Below are 20,681 nucleotides of genomic sequence, written 5' to 3'. Positions count from 1 at the left end.
CTAGAGATAATGAGATGAGATAAAATTGTCTTGAAATTGGCTTCTGAACAGTGCTTCCCATGAATCAGCTTTATTTGGACACACAGTAAAAGCACAGTGGTTAAGTTTATATGCTGTCTAATGGTCCATTAATGATGCGATTGAGAGCTCAATTGTAGGGCTCCTGTCTGGTCTTAGAATCGAGTCTGGTCTCAAGATATTTTTTATTGTTGGATTTGTCTCTGACTTACTGGTACTCGATTTATACTTGGACTTGTCTCAGTCTCAAGCACTGGACTTGCTTGATATGGTCTTGAGCTTGACCAAGAGTCTGAAAAAAAATGGTCGTGTCTTCTTTTCACATGAACAACAAGAAGTAATTCCTTCTTCAAGAAAATATAGCGTAGTTATTGGTGCAGTGCACGTCTGAAACTATTTGAAGTAAAGTCTTGGGCTCAAATTGGATTTGATGGTTTTGGGTTTTGATCTTGACCCGGTCTCACTTTCATTTGGACTTGACTTGATTTTGGCTCGACCCCCTTGCCTCGGTCTTGATGCTTGACTTTTCTCCAAATATTGGACATGACTATAGAAGTCTTAGCTAAAGTCATACTCAATTGTCAGGCTCATTGATGTGCATGGGGAGCGAAGACTCGCCCATCTGGTCCAATCTCACAGAAGAGTCACTGGAGCACAAATTGCAGAAAAAGTTAATGCTGGCTATGGTAGAAAGGTGCCAGAACACACAGTGCAATGCAGCTTACTGCGTATGGGTCTGCGTAGCTGCAGAACGGTCAAAGTACCCATGCTGACTCCCGGCCACCACTGGAAGTGCCTACAATGGGTATGTGAGCATCAGAACTGGACCATGGAGCAATAGAAGAAGGTGGCCTGGTTGGATGAATCACCTTTTTTATATCACATGGATGGCTGGATGCGTGTGCGTTGCTTACCTGGGGAAAAGATGACACCTGGATACACTATGGGAATAAGGCAATGCAGTGTGATGCTCTGAGCAATGTTCTGCTGGGAAACCTTGGGTCCTGACATTCATGTGCATGCTACTTTGACAGGTATCACCTCCCTAAACATTGCTGCAAACCAAGTACCCCCCTTGCACACACCACGGCGGTGGTATTCTCGAATAATAATGACATCTTTGAATAGGATCGTGCGCCCTGCCACACTGCAAAAATTGACTTGGCCTCCAAATCCCCCAGATCTCAATCCAATCGAGCATCTGTGGGATGTGCTAGACATGTGGGATATGCGATCCATGGAGGCCCCACTTCACAACTTATAGGACTTAAAGGATCTTTGGTGCCAGATACCACAGCACACCTTCAGAGGTCCTGTGGAGTCCATGCCTTGATGGATCAGAGCTGTTTTGGTGGCACAAGCAGAATCCACACAATATTAGGCAAGTGGTTTTAATGGGGGCGGCACGGTGGTGTAGTGGTTAGCACTGTCACATCACAGTAAGAAGGTTCTGGGTTCGAGCCCGGCGGCCAACAAAGGCCTTTCTGTGTGGAGTTTACGTATTCTCCCTGTGTCCGTGTGGGTTTCCTCCAGGTGCTTTGGTTTCCTCCACAGTCCAAAGACATGCAGGGTAGGTTAACTGGTGGCTCTAAATTGACCGTAGGTGTGAATGTGAGTGTGAATGGTTGTTTGTCTCTATGTGTCAGCCCTGCGATGATCTGACGACTTATCTAGGGTGTACCCCGCGTCTCGCCCATAGTCAGCTGGGATAGGCTCCAGTTTGCCCGCGACCCTGCACAGAATAAGCGGTTACGGATGATTTTAATGGTATAACTAATTTGTGTATGTAACATGCTTATAAATGAAGATTGTCTCCAGAGTGGCCAGTTTACGACATGATCCATGTGTGACGCAGTTAATTCAGAAGTTGCTATTGAAATAAATTCTTGAAAAACCCCAAGATTCTTCCTTCAGCTCAAAGAGACTTGTATTGTCCATATTTTATATTAATTCATTTTTAACACACTATTCAGTGCATTTTCTTGGGACGTGAACACCGCCAAGACTTACTGTATGGCCTTTCAGTTTAATCAACTCTACTTGGAAATTTTCACTGAAAGCAAAGTGAAAGCATTTGCACTACCTTATTATTGCCGATGCAGGTATGAGCAGACAGAATACACACAGATTCCCATTGAAAAAAAAATTATAAAAAAGCCAGTCAAAAGGCACTTTTCAAAAAAAAATTGCCAATTATATTTTAGATCCATCAAATAATTCAGTTTTAAATCTGTTGTCTGTATGTAAATAATATCTAGGTAATAACTCTTCTATATTCATGGAGATGTTAAAACGAACATGAGTCACAACAGCAGAATGATTCAGAATCACTCGGAATGACTCATGATTCAGCCTCCAAACTGATATACTGTATGAGTATGTCACCAAGGACAACTTAAGCAAACAATCTACCCGTGCTATTTTCGTTTTCACAAGAGAAATCTGGCATTTATCACAGTGACAAGGTTCTAAGTGGGGGCGAGTGATCTAACAGGAATATTCTTTATCATACTGCTGTGTATCACGATGTATGCGGTGGTTTGCGAACAAACTGTGAGCAATACAGCAGTGTTAGGTTTCATAAATAAAAACCTGCCTGAAGATAGTTTCATCAAAAGAGATCACAAAATGTACAATATCTCAGAAGAGTCTACTGTCATGCATGTTTAATCCAAACGGAACTGATATTCCTCTTAAACTTTATCTTACACTGCTGATCGATGGATTTGTGTTTTTCTATGATGGTGCTGTGAGACAAAAAAATGCCCTGAAGTGCGCCAGAATTCGAGCTCATAAATTGTCAAGTCAGTACATGCCTACATAATACAAGTCCAAGCAGCTACAAGACTCGATTTAAAACTACCAAAATGCAGTACTATGAAGTTGATTACAAAATCTTTGTACGAAGGTCTCTTTGGGCATCCTTGTATATGCATATATACACACACTCGCCAGCCACATGCCGTTTTATGCAGTTTTCTAATCAGCCAATCCCTTGACAGCAGCCCAATGCATCAAATCACGCAGATACAAATCAAGAGCTTCGGTTATTGTTCACTTCAAACATCAGAATGGGAAAAATTGTGATCTCCAAGTGTGACTTTCACTGTAGCGTGGGTATTGGTTTGAGTATTTCAGAAACTGCTGATCTCCTGGGGTTTTCACACACAACAGTCTGTAGAGTTTACACAGAATGGTGCGAAAAACAAAAAACACTGAGTGAGTGAGCGACAGTTCTGTGGGTGGAAACAAACGCCTTGTTGATGAGAGGTCAGAGGAAAATAACCAGATTGGTTCGAGCTTTTTTTTTTGCCGGGAAGGATATAGCAAATCATAGCAACTCTTTACAACCGTGGTGAGCAGAAAAGCATCTCAGCATGCAACAGCAGAAGACCACATTGGGTTCCAGTCCTGCAGCCAAATCTTAGAATCAAGAACAAGTTCCTATTAAAGTAGCCGGTGAGTGTGTATATGTATATAAACAAAATGAAACAAACAGATTTTTCCACAAAATCTCTAATACTGTCAGTATTTATCGTGTTGTTGTTCTAAGTGGCAAAAGAGCGGCTAGGAAGTGAAGTTGACGCACTTAGCTGAAAAACAGACAGCTGTTTCCTTTACTTCAGGAAAATGTCATGTTCTTCTGTGTGTTTGATAGTACCGGATCACACAGGCAATACGTTTTTAGTGTAGTTGAGTCCCTTGCGCCAAGAAATGGAGGTAGCTCTAGTATGACTTTGGATGAGTCCAGTGGGAGGAAACTTTTTGGGGAGTTGCAGTTGGACTCAAAAAGAATGAAAACCCTGTTCGTAGAGTAAGGAATATGAACTGGCTATGGTAATCCTCGAAAACAATGAGACTTCATGATTCCACCATAGCGAACAGTGAAACCGTGACACCATAACAACCCGACTGAGGAGTTGGTTACGGGTGTCGTTCAAGGGTTCAAGTCACAAATGTAGAACTCTGATCATTTGTTCCAACCACTCCCTTTACATACTTCAGTCCATCAGAACAAGGAAGAAAAAGCACTTTTCATTTAAAGCATTACCAGCAAAGCTAATTTAAGGCAAACATTCTTTACATTTGTCATGACTGACAGGTCTTTTGTTTTTGTGACACTCCACTGGCTCTGGTTTTAAGCAAAACTGAAACTTAGTTATATCAACACATACAACACAGAAGCTATCTGATGGAAGCAGCTTTTCAAAGGAATGCCAAAGGCCACATACCAAAGGTTGCTAAGTGATCTGAAGCTCTGCCAACACTAGTTTTTAGAAAGGTAGTAGCTCACCTTTCTAACGACAAATGTAACAAGCTAGCTAGCTAGTTAAATTAAAAAAAATGTAGACTAAAGTAGGCGGCACGGTGGTGTAGTGGTTAGCACTGTTGCCTCGCAGCAAGAAGGTCCTGGGTTTGAGCCCAGCGGCCGATGACAGCTTTTCTGTGTGGAGTTTGAATGTTCTCCCCGTGTCTGCATGGGTTTGCTCCAGTTTCCCCCACAGTCCAAAGACATGCAGGTTAGGCTCTAGATTGTCCTTGGGTGTGAATGTGAGTGTGAATGGTTGTCTGTCTCTACAGTATGTGTTAGCCCTACGATGACCTGGCGACTTGTCCAGGGTGTACCTCACCTCTCACCCATAGTCAGCTGGGATAGACTCCAGCTTGCCTGCGACCCTGTACAGGATAAGCGGTTACAGATAATGGATGGATGGACTATTGCATACCCGTACATAAGAAATTCACGGATAATGAAGACAAAATTTTACACGGTTACAAAGAGAAATATTGGACATTTTAGGGACCAAGCATTTGTAGTTGATGCTGAGGATAAAGAATAGAGTAACCATAGAGTAACCCTCTATGGTTCCTTTCCTCTTGAAAGGAATAGAGCCTGGTCACGAGCCAGACCTTCTGGGGTCTTTCACTTTGGTCAACATTTATATAATTTAGAAATAAATCAGCTGTGAAAAAAACTAAATATAATTATTCAAAGTCCCTCCCGTGCCAGGACCTGATCTTCCCAGGCAGTGTCCTGTCCTAGTACTAACCAGGCACTTAATGCATTGGGTGGTGCCGATCTCCGTTTCCATAGCCCTTGGCCTATTGCCTATTACATAGCTGGGGTTACAGTGGGGGCCAGTCCTCTGGTAACCGCAAGAGTTTGACTCCCTACTTACATCTGTATTGCGGCATGTCTCCCCAGAAGGTACCATTTTGATAGCAGTCTTTGGTATGACGGATATGAAGGGGACGACTTTACATTTTCCTTAGTCCTTATCCTCTCCTAGACGTAGATAAGGATCGGTTTTAATGCGCACATCATGTTTGTACCCTCGACAAAGTTGCTGGCGAACGTTTAAGCTACAAGCACGCATCACAAATAAAAATATGATTCAAATCTGGCTGAAGCTGCTTTATTTTCTCTGAATGACTGCATACTGTGTGGCAGCGCCTTGCTGGTTTTATATTTGTTGGTCTTACGTTTGTTGGTTTGGTTGTTGTTACATCAGAAAGTAAGATTTTAATGAACAATTTAGGTCATAGCTACAGGCAAAGACCAAGAACTTTGGAGCAATTCCAGCGTTATGGACGTGACACTTGAACTCAAAATGGCGACAAATGACCCAGTGCATGTTTTATTGTCTCCCGGTATTTAAACAGGTGTTGCATATTTTAAGGCTGTACCATACTGGAGAAGTGATGGAACAAGAACAATTCCCATAGTACATCTAGGGCATGCCAGAAAATGCCAATAAAAGATGCGTTATGGATGTGACAGAAAAAGTATCACTTTTCTTGGGTGACTGTACATTTTTATCAAACTCTGTGAAATTGTAAACCTAATGTCGAAATGGAGATATCCATTTGATAGAGGGGTCCAAGGTGAATATTAAAAAATCTTTTGTTTAAAATATTTTGTATTTCATGCAGAGTTTCGGAAGGAAACGTCGGCGTTATGGATGTGACGAAATTCCGTTATGGATGTGACGCGTCTGAAATAGACATGGCATATGTTTAGAAAATCAGCAATTTAACCACCATAACCCTTTGAAAAACTCTCTAAATATCAGCTAAAACTATCAAAGTTCTTAAATAATATTTAAGATGGCTATTGTTTTGCTGTTTTGTGGATTTTAGCATACATTTCTGTGGCTTGTGGCAATAATATAGAATTGTACATGATCAAAGTTGATTTTAGCTTGGGTTTTACATTATAAGAAAGAAAGACTGACAGTGACATATTAGGTGATCAAAATATTTATTTATGTATGTATTTGTTTATTTATTTAGTACAGGCCTAGGTGATATCTCTGGGAGTGGTTTTGATGTATTGCATGTTGCTTTATTTTTGCATGGTGAGGTTGACATTTACATGGAATTGCCCTTTGGCAAAAAAAAGGCTGGGTCTTTGATTTATATGAAACTGAATCAGTCCAGGGGCGGCACGGTGGTGTAGCGGTTAGCGCTGTCGCCTCACAGCAAGAAGGTCCGGGTTCGAGCCCCGTGGCCGGCGAGGGCCTTTCTGTGCGGAGTTTGCATGTTCTCCCTGTGTCCGAGTGGGTTTCCTCCGGGTGCTCCGGTTTCCCCCACAGTCCAAAGACATGCAGGTTAGGTTAACTGGTGACTCTAAATTGACCGTAGGTGTGAATGTGAGTGTGAATGGTTGTCTGTGCCTATGTGTCAGCCCTGTGATGACCTGGCGACTTGTCCAGGGTGTACCCCGCCTTTCGCCCGTAGTCAGCTGGGATAGGCTCCAGCTTGCCTGCGACCCTGTAGAACAGGATAAAGCGGCTAGAGATAATGAGATGAGATGAATCAGTCCAAATTTCAACATAAATGTATTGCACAAGATCGGGTTGAAGAGTTTGTCAGATAACTGTATTATTAATATTCAGGTGACTGACTAAAAAAACAAAAACAAAATCCACCTATAACTGGTACCAGAAGCTTGCAACAACAACAACAAAAAGTTACAAGCATTTCTTAACAGACGACAAAAATCCAGGTAATAGATACTCGAATTCATTGTGTACACCACAGCTTCTGAAACACTTTAGACCCTTTCAGTGTAAAATCACGAAAATTCCACTAACCCCCTCAGCACAGATTCATTTCATGGCCGTGATTTAAATGTGTACAATAATTTTTGTTTATTTCTCAAAGACATGTAGCTTTCTATTCCTGATCTTTCCACTGACTGAACAAATTAGATCCACTATTTCGAGCAGTGGTTCTCAAAGTATGATTGGGGAAATCCAGGGGTCAATGAAGCATATCCAGAGGGTCTGTGATTTTAATGTTGTTACAGTGGTGAAAACCACAACCCACCAATAAGCCTGTAAACAACGTCAACTGAAATATAATGAAAATTTTGATAAAAATGTGTTCTGTCAGTGGGCCAGTGCATGAACGAAAAGGTCTCGGGCTTCAGTAAATATCCAAAACATTATTGTTTAAATAATGCACTTACATTGTTTAATCATTTGTATGTAAGATATATTTGTATTGAGTGGGTCTGTGATTTTAGTTCATAATTTTTTTTTCCACAGGAAAAGGTCCTTTGACTGTGAAATGTTTACTGATTTATAGTATAGACCCACTTGTTTTTGAGCAATTGAGGTTTGGATTAAACCCATTCAGTTCAAAGGATTGATCAAATTATAAGTCAATAATAAACAGAATATTTTTACTGTTTTAATGGTGGGTTATGATTTCCACCACTGTAACACCATTTTAATGAGATACTACTTAGTATCTCATAATTATGACTTACTATCTCATATTCATGACTTCGGTTCTCATAATAATATCTCGGAATAATGAGTTCTCATAATTATGATTTACTATCTCATATTTATGACTTCAGTTCTCATAATAATGACTTAACATCTCATAATTATAATTTAAGTTCTCATATTTATGACAGTATCTTATAATTATGATTTACTATCTCATGTAACTTAGCCTCTCATAATTATGACTTAGTATCACATTTTTATGACTTAAGTTCTCATAATTATGATTTACCATCTCATAATTATGACTTAGCATCTCATAATTGCAATTTCAGTTCTCATGATTATGACTTAGTATCTCATACTTGTGACTTAGTATCTCATCATGATTTAAGTTCTTGTATTTATGAGTTCCTGTTACCATTTACAACATAGCAGCAATAACCCGCCTTGGTTTGTTTTCCTCTCTCTTGATATTAACAAGATCAAACACGCTCAAGTTGTGATGGTGCTTTCAAATGTGAGAAACCACAAAGCATAATTACTCAAGAGTTACCATATCATCTTATCTCATCTCATTATCTCTAGCCGCTTTATCCTGTTCTACAGGGTCGCTGGAGCCTATCCCAGCTAACTATGGGCGAGAGGCGGGGTACACCCTGGACACGTCGCCAGGTCATCACAGGGCAGACAACCATTCACACTCACATTCACACCTACGGTCAATTTAGAGTCACCAGTTAACCTAACCTGCATGTCTTTGGACTGTGGGGGAAACCGGAGCACATGGAGGAAACCCACGCGGACACGGGGAGAACATGCAAACTCCGCACAGAAAGGCCCTCGCCGGCCCCGGGACTCGAACCCGGACCTTCTTGCTGTGAGGCGCTAACCACTACACCACCATGCTGCCCTATTTATGACTTAGTATCTCGTAATTATGATTTAGTAGTTAATAATAATAATAATGAGATACACTACCGTTCAAAAGTTTGGGGTCACTTTGAAATGTCCTTATTTTTGAAAGAAAAGCACTGTTCTTTTCAATGAAGATCACTTTAAACTAATCAGAAATCCACTCTATACATTGCTAATGTGGTAAATGACTATTCTAGCTGCAAATGTGTGGTTTTTGGTGCAATATCTCCATAGGTGTATAGAGGCCCATTTCCAGCAACTCTCACTCCAGTGTTCTAATGGTACAATGTGTTTGCTCATTGCCTCAGAAGGCTAATGGATGATTAGAAAACCCTTGTACAATCATGTTAGCACAGCTGAAAACAGTTGAGCTCTTTAGAGAAGCTATAAAACTGACCTTCCTTTGAGCAGATTGAGTTTCTGGAGCATCACATTTGTGGGGTCGATTAAATGCTCAAAATGGCCAGAAAAATGTCTTGACTATATTTTCTATTCATTTGACAACTTATGGTGGGAAATAAAAGTGTGACTTTTCATGGTTGTTATTATTATTATTATGACATAGTATGATGACATAATAAATCATGATTATGAGATAGTAGCTCATAATCATGAGATACAAAGTCATGAATAAGAATGAGATGCATTCTCATAACTGTGATCCCCCCCCCCCCCCCCCCCCCAGTGGTGGAAACGGGATTCCAGAGAAACCACTTCTTGGTGTGAGGAACTGTTCTAGCTAACCTTATGTGCGTCTTGGATCAGCCTCCGGACAACTTCTTTAATGTGTGGCCCGTTGTCTTTGGGCGGGTGTGTGTGCACCATTACGCGTGTGACCCCTTTAAAGAAGCCGGTATTCGGCCAGCCGATGTCCAGAACCGGCACCTCGGTGTCGGACATCTCAGGCCAGTAGGTCGATCGTAAAGACGCCGACTTGGCTGCGCGCTCCCGATCCGCTGCGCCGCCGGCCTCGTGCGCGCTGTACTGCTCCACCGTGCCTTGGATGGCTTTGATCTCGCGCGCCGAGAGGAAATCCTTGGCGTTGTCCTCGTGCAGGCGCGACTTGAAGGCACCGTCTCCGTTCCTCAGCAGCTCCTCGAGCGCCGCGCGGTGCGACTCACTGTAGTAAAACTCCGGCCTGGACTCCGGGACGTTCTGACCGATCCGGCCGTCTTCCATGCACTCGAGCTGGGACTCAGCCATGGCTGCTCTCGGGCTCTCATAAGCAGGAGATTTTTACTTTTACTTTCTTATCCTGTCTTTTCTTTTATTGACACAAATCCTGCTGACGTGAACTCAGAAGTTCTCACGAGCGCGGAAGTAATGCAGTGGAGCTCACCTTTACGCACGCTCCAAAGGTGAGCACGCAAGTAGGCGTGGATTCATGGAATATGCAAAACATTCCATGCTGATTGGTTTTCCCCGAAATCACCTAAAATTCCGGGAAGTCTCGTCTTATTATCTCTAGCCGCTTTATCCTGTTCTACAGGGTCGCAGGCAAGCTGGAGCCTATCCCAGCTGACTACGGGCGAAAGGCGGGGTACACCCTGGACAAGTCGCCAGGTCATCACAGGGCTGACACATAGACACAGACAACCATTCACACTCACATTCACACCTACGGGCAATTTAGAGTCACCAGTTAACCTAACCTGCATGTCTTTCAGGGGCGCAGATAGGATTTTTGAACTGGGGGGACTGAGCTGTCACCAAATGATTCCATTTTGTGTGTATATATGAGTGATTCCACGCTTATGGGCACTGAAATGGGGACATGAACTTATTTTTAAAAATTCACCTTAAACCATTTCTTTTTTTTTTTTTTTACCATCAGGTCACAAAACATGTAATCTTTAATGAATGATATGTTAAAAGATAACTTTAATTTTCTGAGATGTAATAAAAACATATTTATATGCCAAAGTCAGAACGTAACAGAAGTGTTGTGGACATATATATTCTCAATTTTAACAATGTAGAATTACTTTTTGAAACATAGGAAGGTGATGTTTTAGCAAATATAATTAATAAACGTGTAGTAGAATAAACATACACATTCTTTCAATAAGATTAACATGGTATATAGCTAGATTGTAATTAATTTGTAACAGACGCGAGATGGACAATCGTAACAGAAGTAATGTAACAGACATCATTTTGGAACTCATAGGCTTGACTTTGGCATATAAATATGTTTTTATTACATCTCAGAAAATTAAAGTTATCTTTTAACATATCATTCATTAAAGATTACATGTTTTGTGACCTGATGGTAAACAAAGAAATGGTTTTAGGTGAATAAGTTCATGTCCCCATTTCAGTACCCATAAGCGTGGAATCACTCATATATATATATATATATATATATATATATATATATATATATATATATATATATATATATATATATATATATATATATATATATAGGGGCGGCACGGTGGTGTAGTGGTTAGCGCTGTCGCCTCACAGCAAGAAGGTCCTGGGTTCAAGCCCCGTGGCCGGCGAGGGCCTTTCTGTGTGGAGTTTGCATGTTCTCCCCGTGTCCGCGTGGGTTTCCTCCGGGTGCTCCGGTTTCCCCCACAGTCCAAAGACATGCAGGTTAGGTTAACTGGTGACTCTAAATTGACCGTAGGTGTGAGTGTGAATGGTTGTCTGTGTCTATGTGTCAGCCCTGTGATGACCTGGCGACTTGTCCAGGGTGTACCCCGCCTTTCGCCCGTAGTCAGCTGGGATAGGCTCCAGCTTGCCTGCGACCCTGTAGAAGGATAAAGCGGCTACAGATAATGAGATGAGATGAAGTCTGAATACTTTCTTTCTTCTTTGCCGCTGCCTTTTGTTAAATCAAATTTGAGGCTTTTGATTAATTCCTCACTCTGCACTCTTTTATTCTTGTATTTTATCTGTCTTATTCTATTTTAGCTTATTTTCTATTCTCTTACTATTTGTAATTGTACTTGAATGTTTGTTTATAATGTATCCGTTTCTTCTTCCGTCCATTCACCCCAACACACTTTTTTTTTCAGTGCAACCGCAATGCATGATGGTATATATTGCTTGGTTAGTGACCATCGGTTGTCCACTACTTATTATGATGCATTGTGGGATACTTTGAGTGCACTATATAGGGCGTAATAATTGTCATTGTACTGTATATTCGGACAGCACTACAAAATGGCGAACTCACTATATAGTCCACTATATAGTGAGTAGTGAGTGGTTTCAGACACAGGGATTGTGTGTGTGTCTATATATATATACATACACACACAGTAGTGTGCAAAAGTCTTAGGCACCCTATTTTTAATTTTTTTTTTTTTACATACAAATTTTGTGAGAGATTTCTGTTTTATGACTTCTACATTATCGAGTCAGTACAAAAACATTTTAGAGTCCAAACGTTCGTTTTACAGCACAACATTAAATGTTACGGGAAAAAAAAGCTTGTATCTGAGCAGCATATTACATAAGAGAGGACTTTTCAGATTAAAAAAGAAAATATAATGAAGGCTACTGGGTTTTGGTGCAAAAGTAAGAAGTGAGTGTGACAAAGTGTCCAGAAGAACTGTGGCTGGTTCTGTAAGATGCTACAGCTCATTTCCTTATCAAACTGCACTTATTGTACCTGAAAGAACTATTTAAAAAAACAAAAAAAACAAAAACAAAGGGTCATCTCACACCAAATACTGATTTGTTTCATTTATTATGGCTTACTGATTATTATTTATAGTATTTTTTTATGTTGAAACATCTCATTTGATATATATATATATAATGTGATAATAATATTCATGTTTGGTTTCATCCTGCATAAGAATGTAGAACTATTTCCTGTTTGTTAAATTTAATCATTCAGGAAATCTCAACAGTTTTAACCTTCTAATGCATACATCTATGAATTAGTATCTGGAAGTCACGCCTATATCCTCCTGTGGTTTCAAATAGCTCGCCTGTGTGTGTGTGTGTGTGTGTGTGTGTGTGTGTGTGTGTGTGTGTGTGTGTGTGTGCGCGCGCACGTTTTTATATACTACTGAGGACCAAATGTCTCCACAAGGAGAGTAAAATCTGATAATTTTGAACTTGTAGGGACATTCAGATGGTCCCCACAAGGAAATTGCTGTTTGTTTGTTTGAAAACAAAAACTGATAGATAGATAGATAGATAGATAGATAGATAGATAGATAGATAGATAGATAGATAGATAGATAGATAGATAGATAGATAGATAGAAAAGTTTCCTTTTCATTACTGAGGTTAAGGTTAGGGTCAGGTTTAGGCACAGACACAGCATTAATTAACTGCAATATGCCAGTGGAAGGTCCTCACAAGGATAGTGAGACAAACTTGTGTGTGTGTGTGTGTGTGTGTTGTCTCAGTGGTGTTAATGGCACTCTGCTTGGTGTGGTAATGACCACACCACCATCCACCATCCATGATCTATCCTACTTATCTTACTAAGGATTGCAATTGAGCCAATCTCAGCTGACTTTGGGTAGGTCACCAATCTTTCACAGGGCTAACACAGAGTCTTTGTCCTGTGGGAGGAAACCCATGCAGACACAGACGCAGGCATAGAGAGAAAATACAGATTATTCACAGAAAGGCCCATGGCAATTTCAAACCCAGAACCATCTTGCTGTGAGCAACAGTGCTAACCACTGCACTACTGTGCCGTCCGCCACACCATTAGTGTGAATTATTTTCCTATAACTGCACAGCCTGAGGTGTGTTATTCCACATTTAGTACAGCGATCTGCGAACAATTGCAATGTACAATGTGATTAATGTACAGTTTACACAGTATAATGTTGTGGAACATCCGAGAGAGAAGTTAGATCCTGTTATCACTTGTGTTACAGCTCGTTCCCTCACCAATAACTCTCTACTCTCTTTCAAAAACCTTGTCATTTGACAGAGACACCAGAAAGCATAATCTCCTCTGCCCGAAAGAGTTACAAAGCACTGCCAAGTGTTTTGCCAAGTAGCCAAACGCTGACACTCAAGACTCCTTCCTTGAGAGAACTTATTTTGAACAAAAAGAACTAATCTTACCGAATACACCTTAATTATTGTGTGATTAATGCTGCTACATTTTAAATATATAAGATCCTTTAATACTGATCTGATACTGCTTGTATTTTATTAAAGTGTGTAAGATCTTTTATTCTTTGGTTATGTCATAATGTCATATGACAGTGAAATGATAACTGACAAAGGCGGAACATGACAACAGGAAGCAATGACAGTTGCAGAAAAGTTATCGCAGGGTGTGTATATCGTAATAGCTGTGCGATTCTTTGAAACGCTGCAGTTATACCGGTAAGAATGTCTTAAATGATGAAAGTGTTTATTTGGAAGGCAAGACAACACTCAAGAAAGTCAGCTGTGATAAATTAAATAAAGTCAAATGTGAAATAAGCACACATAGGATTGTGAATGGATGCACTCATAAAGGAGTGATGTAGTTGGTAGGAAAGAGTCCGGTCTTCCCCCGTAGCCGTCCCATCCACCAGAAGGATTCTGATTGGTCCAAAACGTCTATAATGTCGCCAGCGCTGAAGTTCAGCTCGTCCTGCTCTTCGGCTATGAAGTCATACAGAGCCGTAACCTTCATCAGTGGTGCCTGCACATACATTTTACAAACACACACACATACACACACATACACACAAGCCACTATATTTGTTTCATGCTTTAAATATTTCCATCTGGTTTTGTATTTGAACCAGAAGTGGGCATGGACTAACCTCATGTGAAATGTCAGAAAATGGCTTCAGCGACAAAAAAACACAAACAGCAAAAACATTTCACTGTAGGCCGTGCCCACTTCCAGGCGTTATAAACATTCTGTGTCTGAAATCACTCACTCGTTCACTACTCCCTACTCACTTTTTTATTTTTTATTTTTATTTCTCCTTTATTTTACCAGGAATGTCCCTTTGAGATACATTATCTCTTCTTCCAGGGAGTCCTGGCCAAGGTGACAGCAGTTAAGATCATAAAATTTACAACATATAGACGATAGAACACAAACACATAGACCATAAACACATACAGTAGACATGCAATACACATACAGATATTATAAAAGAGTGGAAATAAAATAAACACAGACCAACAGGTTACACAAAAAAAATTTCAGAAAAGAGACAAAAGAAGGAAAAAAGATGTGTGTATATATATATATATATATATATATATATATATATATATATATATATATATATATATGGGAGTGTGGGCTAAAAAGAAATTATGAAAAACACTGACACTGTTGTAAAAGAACTGAATTTAAAAGATTTTTAAAAACATTTAGGGAGGATATAGAGTCCAGCTTTAAGATATTTTGTAGTGAGTTCCATTCAACTGGAGCATGTGAGGAAAAGGCAGATTTGCCAAGCTCTGTCCGTGTTATTGGAGATTGAAGGAGGAGTTTTACTGATGAGCGTGTACTGTAAGTATTAGTGCGGTATGACAATAAATTACAAATGTACTGAGGAAGTTTACCCATTAAAGCCTTTGCAATGAATACAAGGCTGTGAAATTTCCTTCTAAGATGTAATGAAGTCCACCGCACCATACCATACAAATCGCAGTGATGAGTTCTTGCTGCAGCACCAGTTACAAACCTCAAAGCAGAATGATAAACAACATCTAGTTTTTTTCAGATAAGATGATGAAGCATGCATATATACTCATCTCATCTCATTATCTCTAGCCGCTTTATCCTTCTACAGGGTCGCAGGCAAGCTGGAGCCTATCCCAGCTGACTACGGGCGAAAGGCGGGGTACACCCTGGACAAGTCGCCAGGTCATCACAGGGCTGACACATAGACACAGACAACCATTCACACTCACATTCACACCTACGCTCAATTTAGAGTCACCAGTTAACCTAACCTGCATGTCTTTGGACTGTGGGGGAAACCGGAGCACCCGGAGGAAACCCACGCGGACACGGGGAGAACATGCAAACTCCACACAGAAAGGCCCTCGCCGGCCCCAGGGCTCGAACCCAGGACCTTCTTGCTGTGAGGCGACAGCGCTAACCACTACACCACCGTGCCACCCCTGCATATATACTATATCTCCATAATCTAACACTGGCAGAAAATGCTCAGTACTAATCTTTTTCTAGCAGTAAAAGGGAAACATTTTTTTAAACGGTAATAAAAACCTAATTTAGGACGAAGTTTTTTCAGTATACTCTCTATATGAACTCCAAATGATAACTTGTCATCAAGCCAGATTCCAAGATATTTATAAGAGGTCACCCTCTCAAGTTGAGTGCCATCTAGTGTTGAAAGAGTATACTCAGGAGAAGAGCGTGCACGATCAAAAATCATGAACTTCATTTTTTTAGCATTTAACACAAGTTTTAATTTGACATGTTTCAGCTGTAAGGAATTGAATGCATGTTGTAAAGAATCTACTGCTATTTTTAATGACGAGGCAGATGTATAAAGAATTGTATCATCCGCATAAAGGTGGGTTTTTGCTGGGTCTAAACCCATGCACATATCATTTATATAGATAGAAAACAAGATGGGTCCAAAGATTGACCCCTGGGGCACACCTGTTTTGACTGTAAGTAAAGTGGATTTACATTCTCCTATTGCAATACATTGAGTTCTCCCAGTTAAATAATTGGAGAACCAGTTTAAAAACAGTGTTACTGAAGCCTATAGCCTGTAATCTATACAGAAGAAGACGATGGTCAACAGTATCAAATGCTTTTGTTAAATCTATAAATAGTGCAGCACATGATTTTTTGTTGTCCAGAGCAGTAATTATATCATTTGTAACTGACATTACTGCCGTTATTGTACTATGACTCTGTCTAAAACCAGACTGATTGGGGGACAAAATATTATTATCAGACAAGAAAGTTTTAACTTGTTCGTTTACAATGGATTCAAATAATTTAACAGTAACAGACAGCCTGGAGATAGGACGGTAATTGTCCAAACAGGAAGGATCACCTCCTTTTAATAATGGAAGAACAAATGCTGACTTCCAGGAGTTTGGAATTTCCCCACTGCATAAACTAAGGTTAAAGATAGTTGCAATAAACCCAGCAATTAAGCCTGCAGCCGTCTTTAAAAAGTAAGGCTCAATCTGATCTGGCCCGGCAGATTTCTTACAATCCAGGTTCAACAAGGCTTTGTGCACCTGGACAGTGGAAATGAGTGAGAAATTAAAGGTTACAGGACTATTGAGAGTGGAGATTTGACAGTCCCCATAAGTTCCAGTGAGACTAGATTGGGCCTGTACACCAGCATCAATGAAATGTTCATTAAAAGCATCTACTATGTTTTGTTCACCCTTTACATCATTTTGATTGATTTTTAGGCACTCGGGTAGAGTGGGTGGCGCCATATCGCCAGCAGTTGATTTAACCAGTTTCCAAAATTTTTTAGGATCATTCAAATTCTTATCTATTACATGAAGGTAGTATTCGCTTTTTGCATTTTTTATCAGTCTAGTACACTTGTTTCTCAGTGCTCTGTAATCTTCCCAGTGTTTAGTCTCATTACTTATTTTAGCTTTAACCCAGGCAGTGTCTCTTTCCCTGATAATATCTGCTATAGCCTTATTGAACCATGGGTTATCTTTACCACTTATTCGAAACTTTCTCATAGGTGCATGCTTATTAATTAAGGACAGAAAAGTGTTTTTAAAAAAGTTCCAAGCACATTCAACATCCACCATTTCATAAACAAGATTTAAGTCGCTATGAAATACATCATGAAGGAAGGCTTGCTCATCAAAACGTTTATAATTCCTTTTAAAAATAAACCGTGACTTGGTTTTAGGAAGGTTACAGCTTCTTACACATGCTACTGTACAGTGATCACTTATATCATTACAAAATATTCCAACAGCAGAATATTTATGTGGCGCATTTGTGAGAATGATGTCCAAAAGAGTGGACTTGTCCATAGGCTTCAGGTTAAGCCGTGTACCACTATATAGGGAATTCTGTATAGAGGACTATATAGTGAGCTCGTTGGTAAAATGAAAAAACACTTTCGGACACTACTCCGCCGCGCCGTTATTTACGTCATTACTGTCGCACAATTAAAACGTGCCAGATCTGGTGGGTTTTCAAAATAATAAATAGATGCGTGTATTTTTGCAGCGGCATGGTGGTGTAGTGGTTAGCACTGTCGCCTCACAGCAAGAAGGTCCGGGTTCGAGCCCCGTGGCCGGCGAGGGCCTTTCTGTGCGGAGTTTGCATGTTGTCCACGTGGGTTTCCTCCAGGTGCTCCAGTTTCCCCCACAGTCCAAAGACATGCAGGTTAGGTTAACTGGTGACTCTAAATTGACCGTAGGTGTGAATGTGAGTGTGAATGGTTGTCTGTGTCTATGTGTCAGCCCTGTGATGACCTGGCGACTTGTCCAGGGTGTACCCCGCCTTTCGCCCGTAGTCAGCTGGGATAGGCTCCAGCTTGCCTGCGACCCTGTAGAACAGGATAAAGCGGCTAGAGATAATGAGATGAGATGAGATCCATATTATACTGAGCGTATTTCCCACATTCATCAATACAAAGCACTTTGGGTCTGCTGCATCTTTCAGTTCTTTTCAGTATTCAAGTCTGAATACTTTCTTTCTTCTTTGCCGCTGCCTTTTGTTAAATCAAATTTGAGGCTTTTGATTAATTCCTCGCTCTGCACTCTAACTTTATTCTTGTATTTTATCTGTCTTATTCTATTTTAGCTTATTTTCTATTCTCTTATTATTTGTAATTGTACTTGAATGTTTGTTTATAATGTGTCCGTTTCTTCTTCCGTCCATTCACCCCAACACACTTTTTTTTTCAGTGCAACCGCAATGCATGATGGTATATATTGCTTGGTTAGTGACCATCGGTTGTCCACTACTTATTATGATGCATTGTGGGATACTTTGAGCACGGGCGCAGATAGAGGGGGGGACGGGGGGGATTCGTCCCACCCAGATTTAAATTCACCTCGTTCGGTCCCCCCCACTTATAGGGAGGAAAAAACGTTTATGCTGTCTTTCTTTGCATAAGGCAAACCTCATGGAAAAATCAAAAGACTAATTACCATTCGGTTTATTGAGGTGCACAGCAGTGTATACATAGTTGCAACAACTCACATAAAACAAAACAAAGACTGATATTCAGTTGGTTGAGCTGCGCAGACTGCACAGGTTGCGAGCTCGAGCTTGGTTGCTATGGTTACCCACAACAAGTTTGACAGGCATATCGGGGTTGGGGTTGGTTTGCTGGCAGCTTTGTCCCCCCCAGTTTTTTGTCCCCCCCCAGTTCAAAAAGCATATTTGCACCCCTGACTTTGAGTGCACTATATAGGGCATAATAATTGTCATTATACTGTACATTCGGACAGCACTACAAAATGGCGAACTCACTATATAGTCCACTATATAGTGAGTAGTGAGTGGTTTCGGACACAGGGATTGTGTGTGTGTGTGTCTATATATACATACACACACAGTAGTGTGCAAAAGTCTTAGGCACCCTATTTTTAATTTTTTTTTTACATACAAATTTTGTGAGAGATTTCTATTTTATGACTTCTACATTATCGAGTCAGTACAAAAACATTTTAGAGTCCAAACGTTCGTTTTACAGCACAACATTAAATGTTACGGAAAAAAAAGTTTGTATCTGAGCAGCATATTACATAAGAGAGGACTTTTCAGATTAAAAAAGAAAATATAACGAAGGCTGCTGGGTTTTGGTGCAAAAGTAAGAAGTGAGTGTGACAAAGTGTCCAGAAGAACTGTGGCTGGTTCTGTAAGATGCTCAGTAAAACCTACAGCTCATTTCCTTATCAAACTGCACTTATTGTACCTGAAAGAACTATTTAAAAAAAAAAAAACAAAGGGTCGTCTCACACCAAATATTGATTTGTTTCATTTATTATGGCTTACTGATTATTATTTATAGTATTTTTTTATGTTGAAACATCTCATTTTATATATATAAAATGTGATAATAATATTCATGTTTGGTTTCATCCTGCATAAGAATGTAGAACTATTTCCTGTTTGTTTCATTTAATCATTCAGGAAATCTCAACACTTTTAACCTTCTAGATGTATATGCATTAGATGTATATGCATTAGAATCTAATGCATACATCTATGAATTACTATCTGGAAGTCACGCCTATATCCTCCTGTGGTTTCAAATAGCTCGCCTGTGTGTGTGTGTGTGTGTGTGTGTGTGTGTGTGTGTGTGTGTGTGTGTGCGCGCGCATGTTTTTATATACTACTGAGGACCAAATGTCTCCACAAGGAGAGTAAAATCTGATAATTTCGAACTTGTAGGGACATTCAGATGGTCCCCACAAGGAAATTGCTGTTTGTTTGTTTGTTTGTTTGTTTGTTTGTTTGTTTGTTTGAAAACAAAAATTGATGGATAGATAGATAGATAGATAGAAAAGAAAAGTTTCCTTTTCATTACTGAGGTTAAGGTTAGGGTCAGGTTTAGGCGCAGACACAGCATTAATTAACTGCAATATGCCAATGGAAGGTCCTCACAAGGATAGTGAGACAAACGTGTGTGTGTGTGTGTGTGTGTGTGTGTGTGTGTGTGTGTTGTCACCTTTGCAGGTGGAAGAGTCTCTGCAGGCCGAGGAGGTGGGTCTGGCGGGCCTGATGGTCCACTATGATGTTTTCTCTCCTGCGGTGACCACACACACACACAAACACACACGCACAAACACAGAAACACATTAATCTTTTACACTTCCTAATAACTTCACTCAAGCCTCCTTCATGTGCACTAAAACCAACAGAATGTTTCAGACCAACATTACCTGAGGAACCAGCAGGGGATCTGCAGCGTAGTGGCTCTGGAAGACAGCAGGAGAAATACGCGTGTTTTTGAGTAAACATAAATGCATAAAACTAGAAATACAATGAAATAAAATAACATGGAAACAAAGAATGATGTTGATAGAATTGTTCAGTATCCAACGAACTGCTGAAAATGGCCTTGGCAAATTACTAAT

The 20,681-nt window shown here is 40.2% G+C and overlaps 2 protein-coding genes across 2 annotated transcripts in view; both read right to left on the bottom strand.

The window, feature by feature from the left end:
* LOC132884835 (protein FAM83F-like) overlaps positions 1 to 10,021 on the bottom strand; it is a 37,089-nt gene extending 27,068 nt beyond the window's left edge. Inside the window, exon 1 of the mRNA XM_060918819.1 lies at positions 9,420 to 10,021. Coding sequence (XP_060774802.1) covers positions 9,420 to 9,878 — 459 coding nt within the window. The 5' untranslated portion in view covers positions 9,879 to 10,021. The remainder of the gene's footprint in view (positions 1 to 9,419) is intronic.
* Positions 10,022 to 14,005: 3,984 nt separating this feature from the next.
* grap2b (GRB2 related adaptor protein 2b) overlaps positions 14,006 to 20,681 on the bottom strand; it is a 28,976-nt gene continuing 22,300 nt past the window's right edge. Inside the window, exons 7-9 of the mRNA XM_060918818.1 lie at positions 20,487 to 20,522; positions 20,273 to 20,350; positions 14,006 to 14,298 (exon numbers count right to left, since the gene is read on the bottom strand). Of these exons, the coding sequence (XP_060774801.1) occupies positions 14,122 to 14,298; positions 20,273 to 20,350; positions 20,487 to 20,522 (291 nt within the window). The 3' untranslated portion in view covers positions 14,006 to 14,121. The remainder of the gene's footprint in view (positions 14,299 to 20,272; positions 20,351 to 20,486; positions 20,523 to 20,681) is intronic.

The sequence above is a fragment of the Neoarius graeffei genome, chromosome 4 (assembly GCF_027579695.1).
Source record: "Neoarius graeffei isolate fNeoGra1 chromosome 4, fNeoGra1.pri, whole genome shotgun sequence".
Classification (NCBI taxonomy): Eukaryota; Metazoa; Chordata; class Actinopteri; order Siluriformes; family Ariidae; genus Neoarius; species Neoarius graeffei.
The sequence above is the reverse complement of the archived record's forward strand: the minus strand, read 5'-3'. Positions and strand labels throughout refer to the sequence as shown.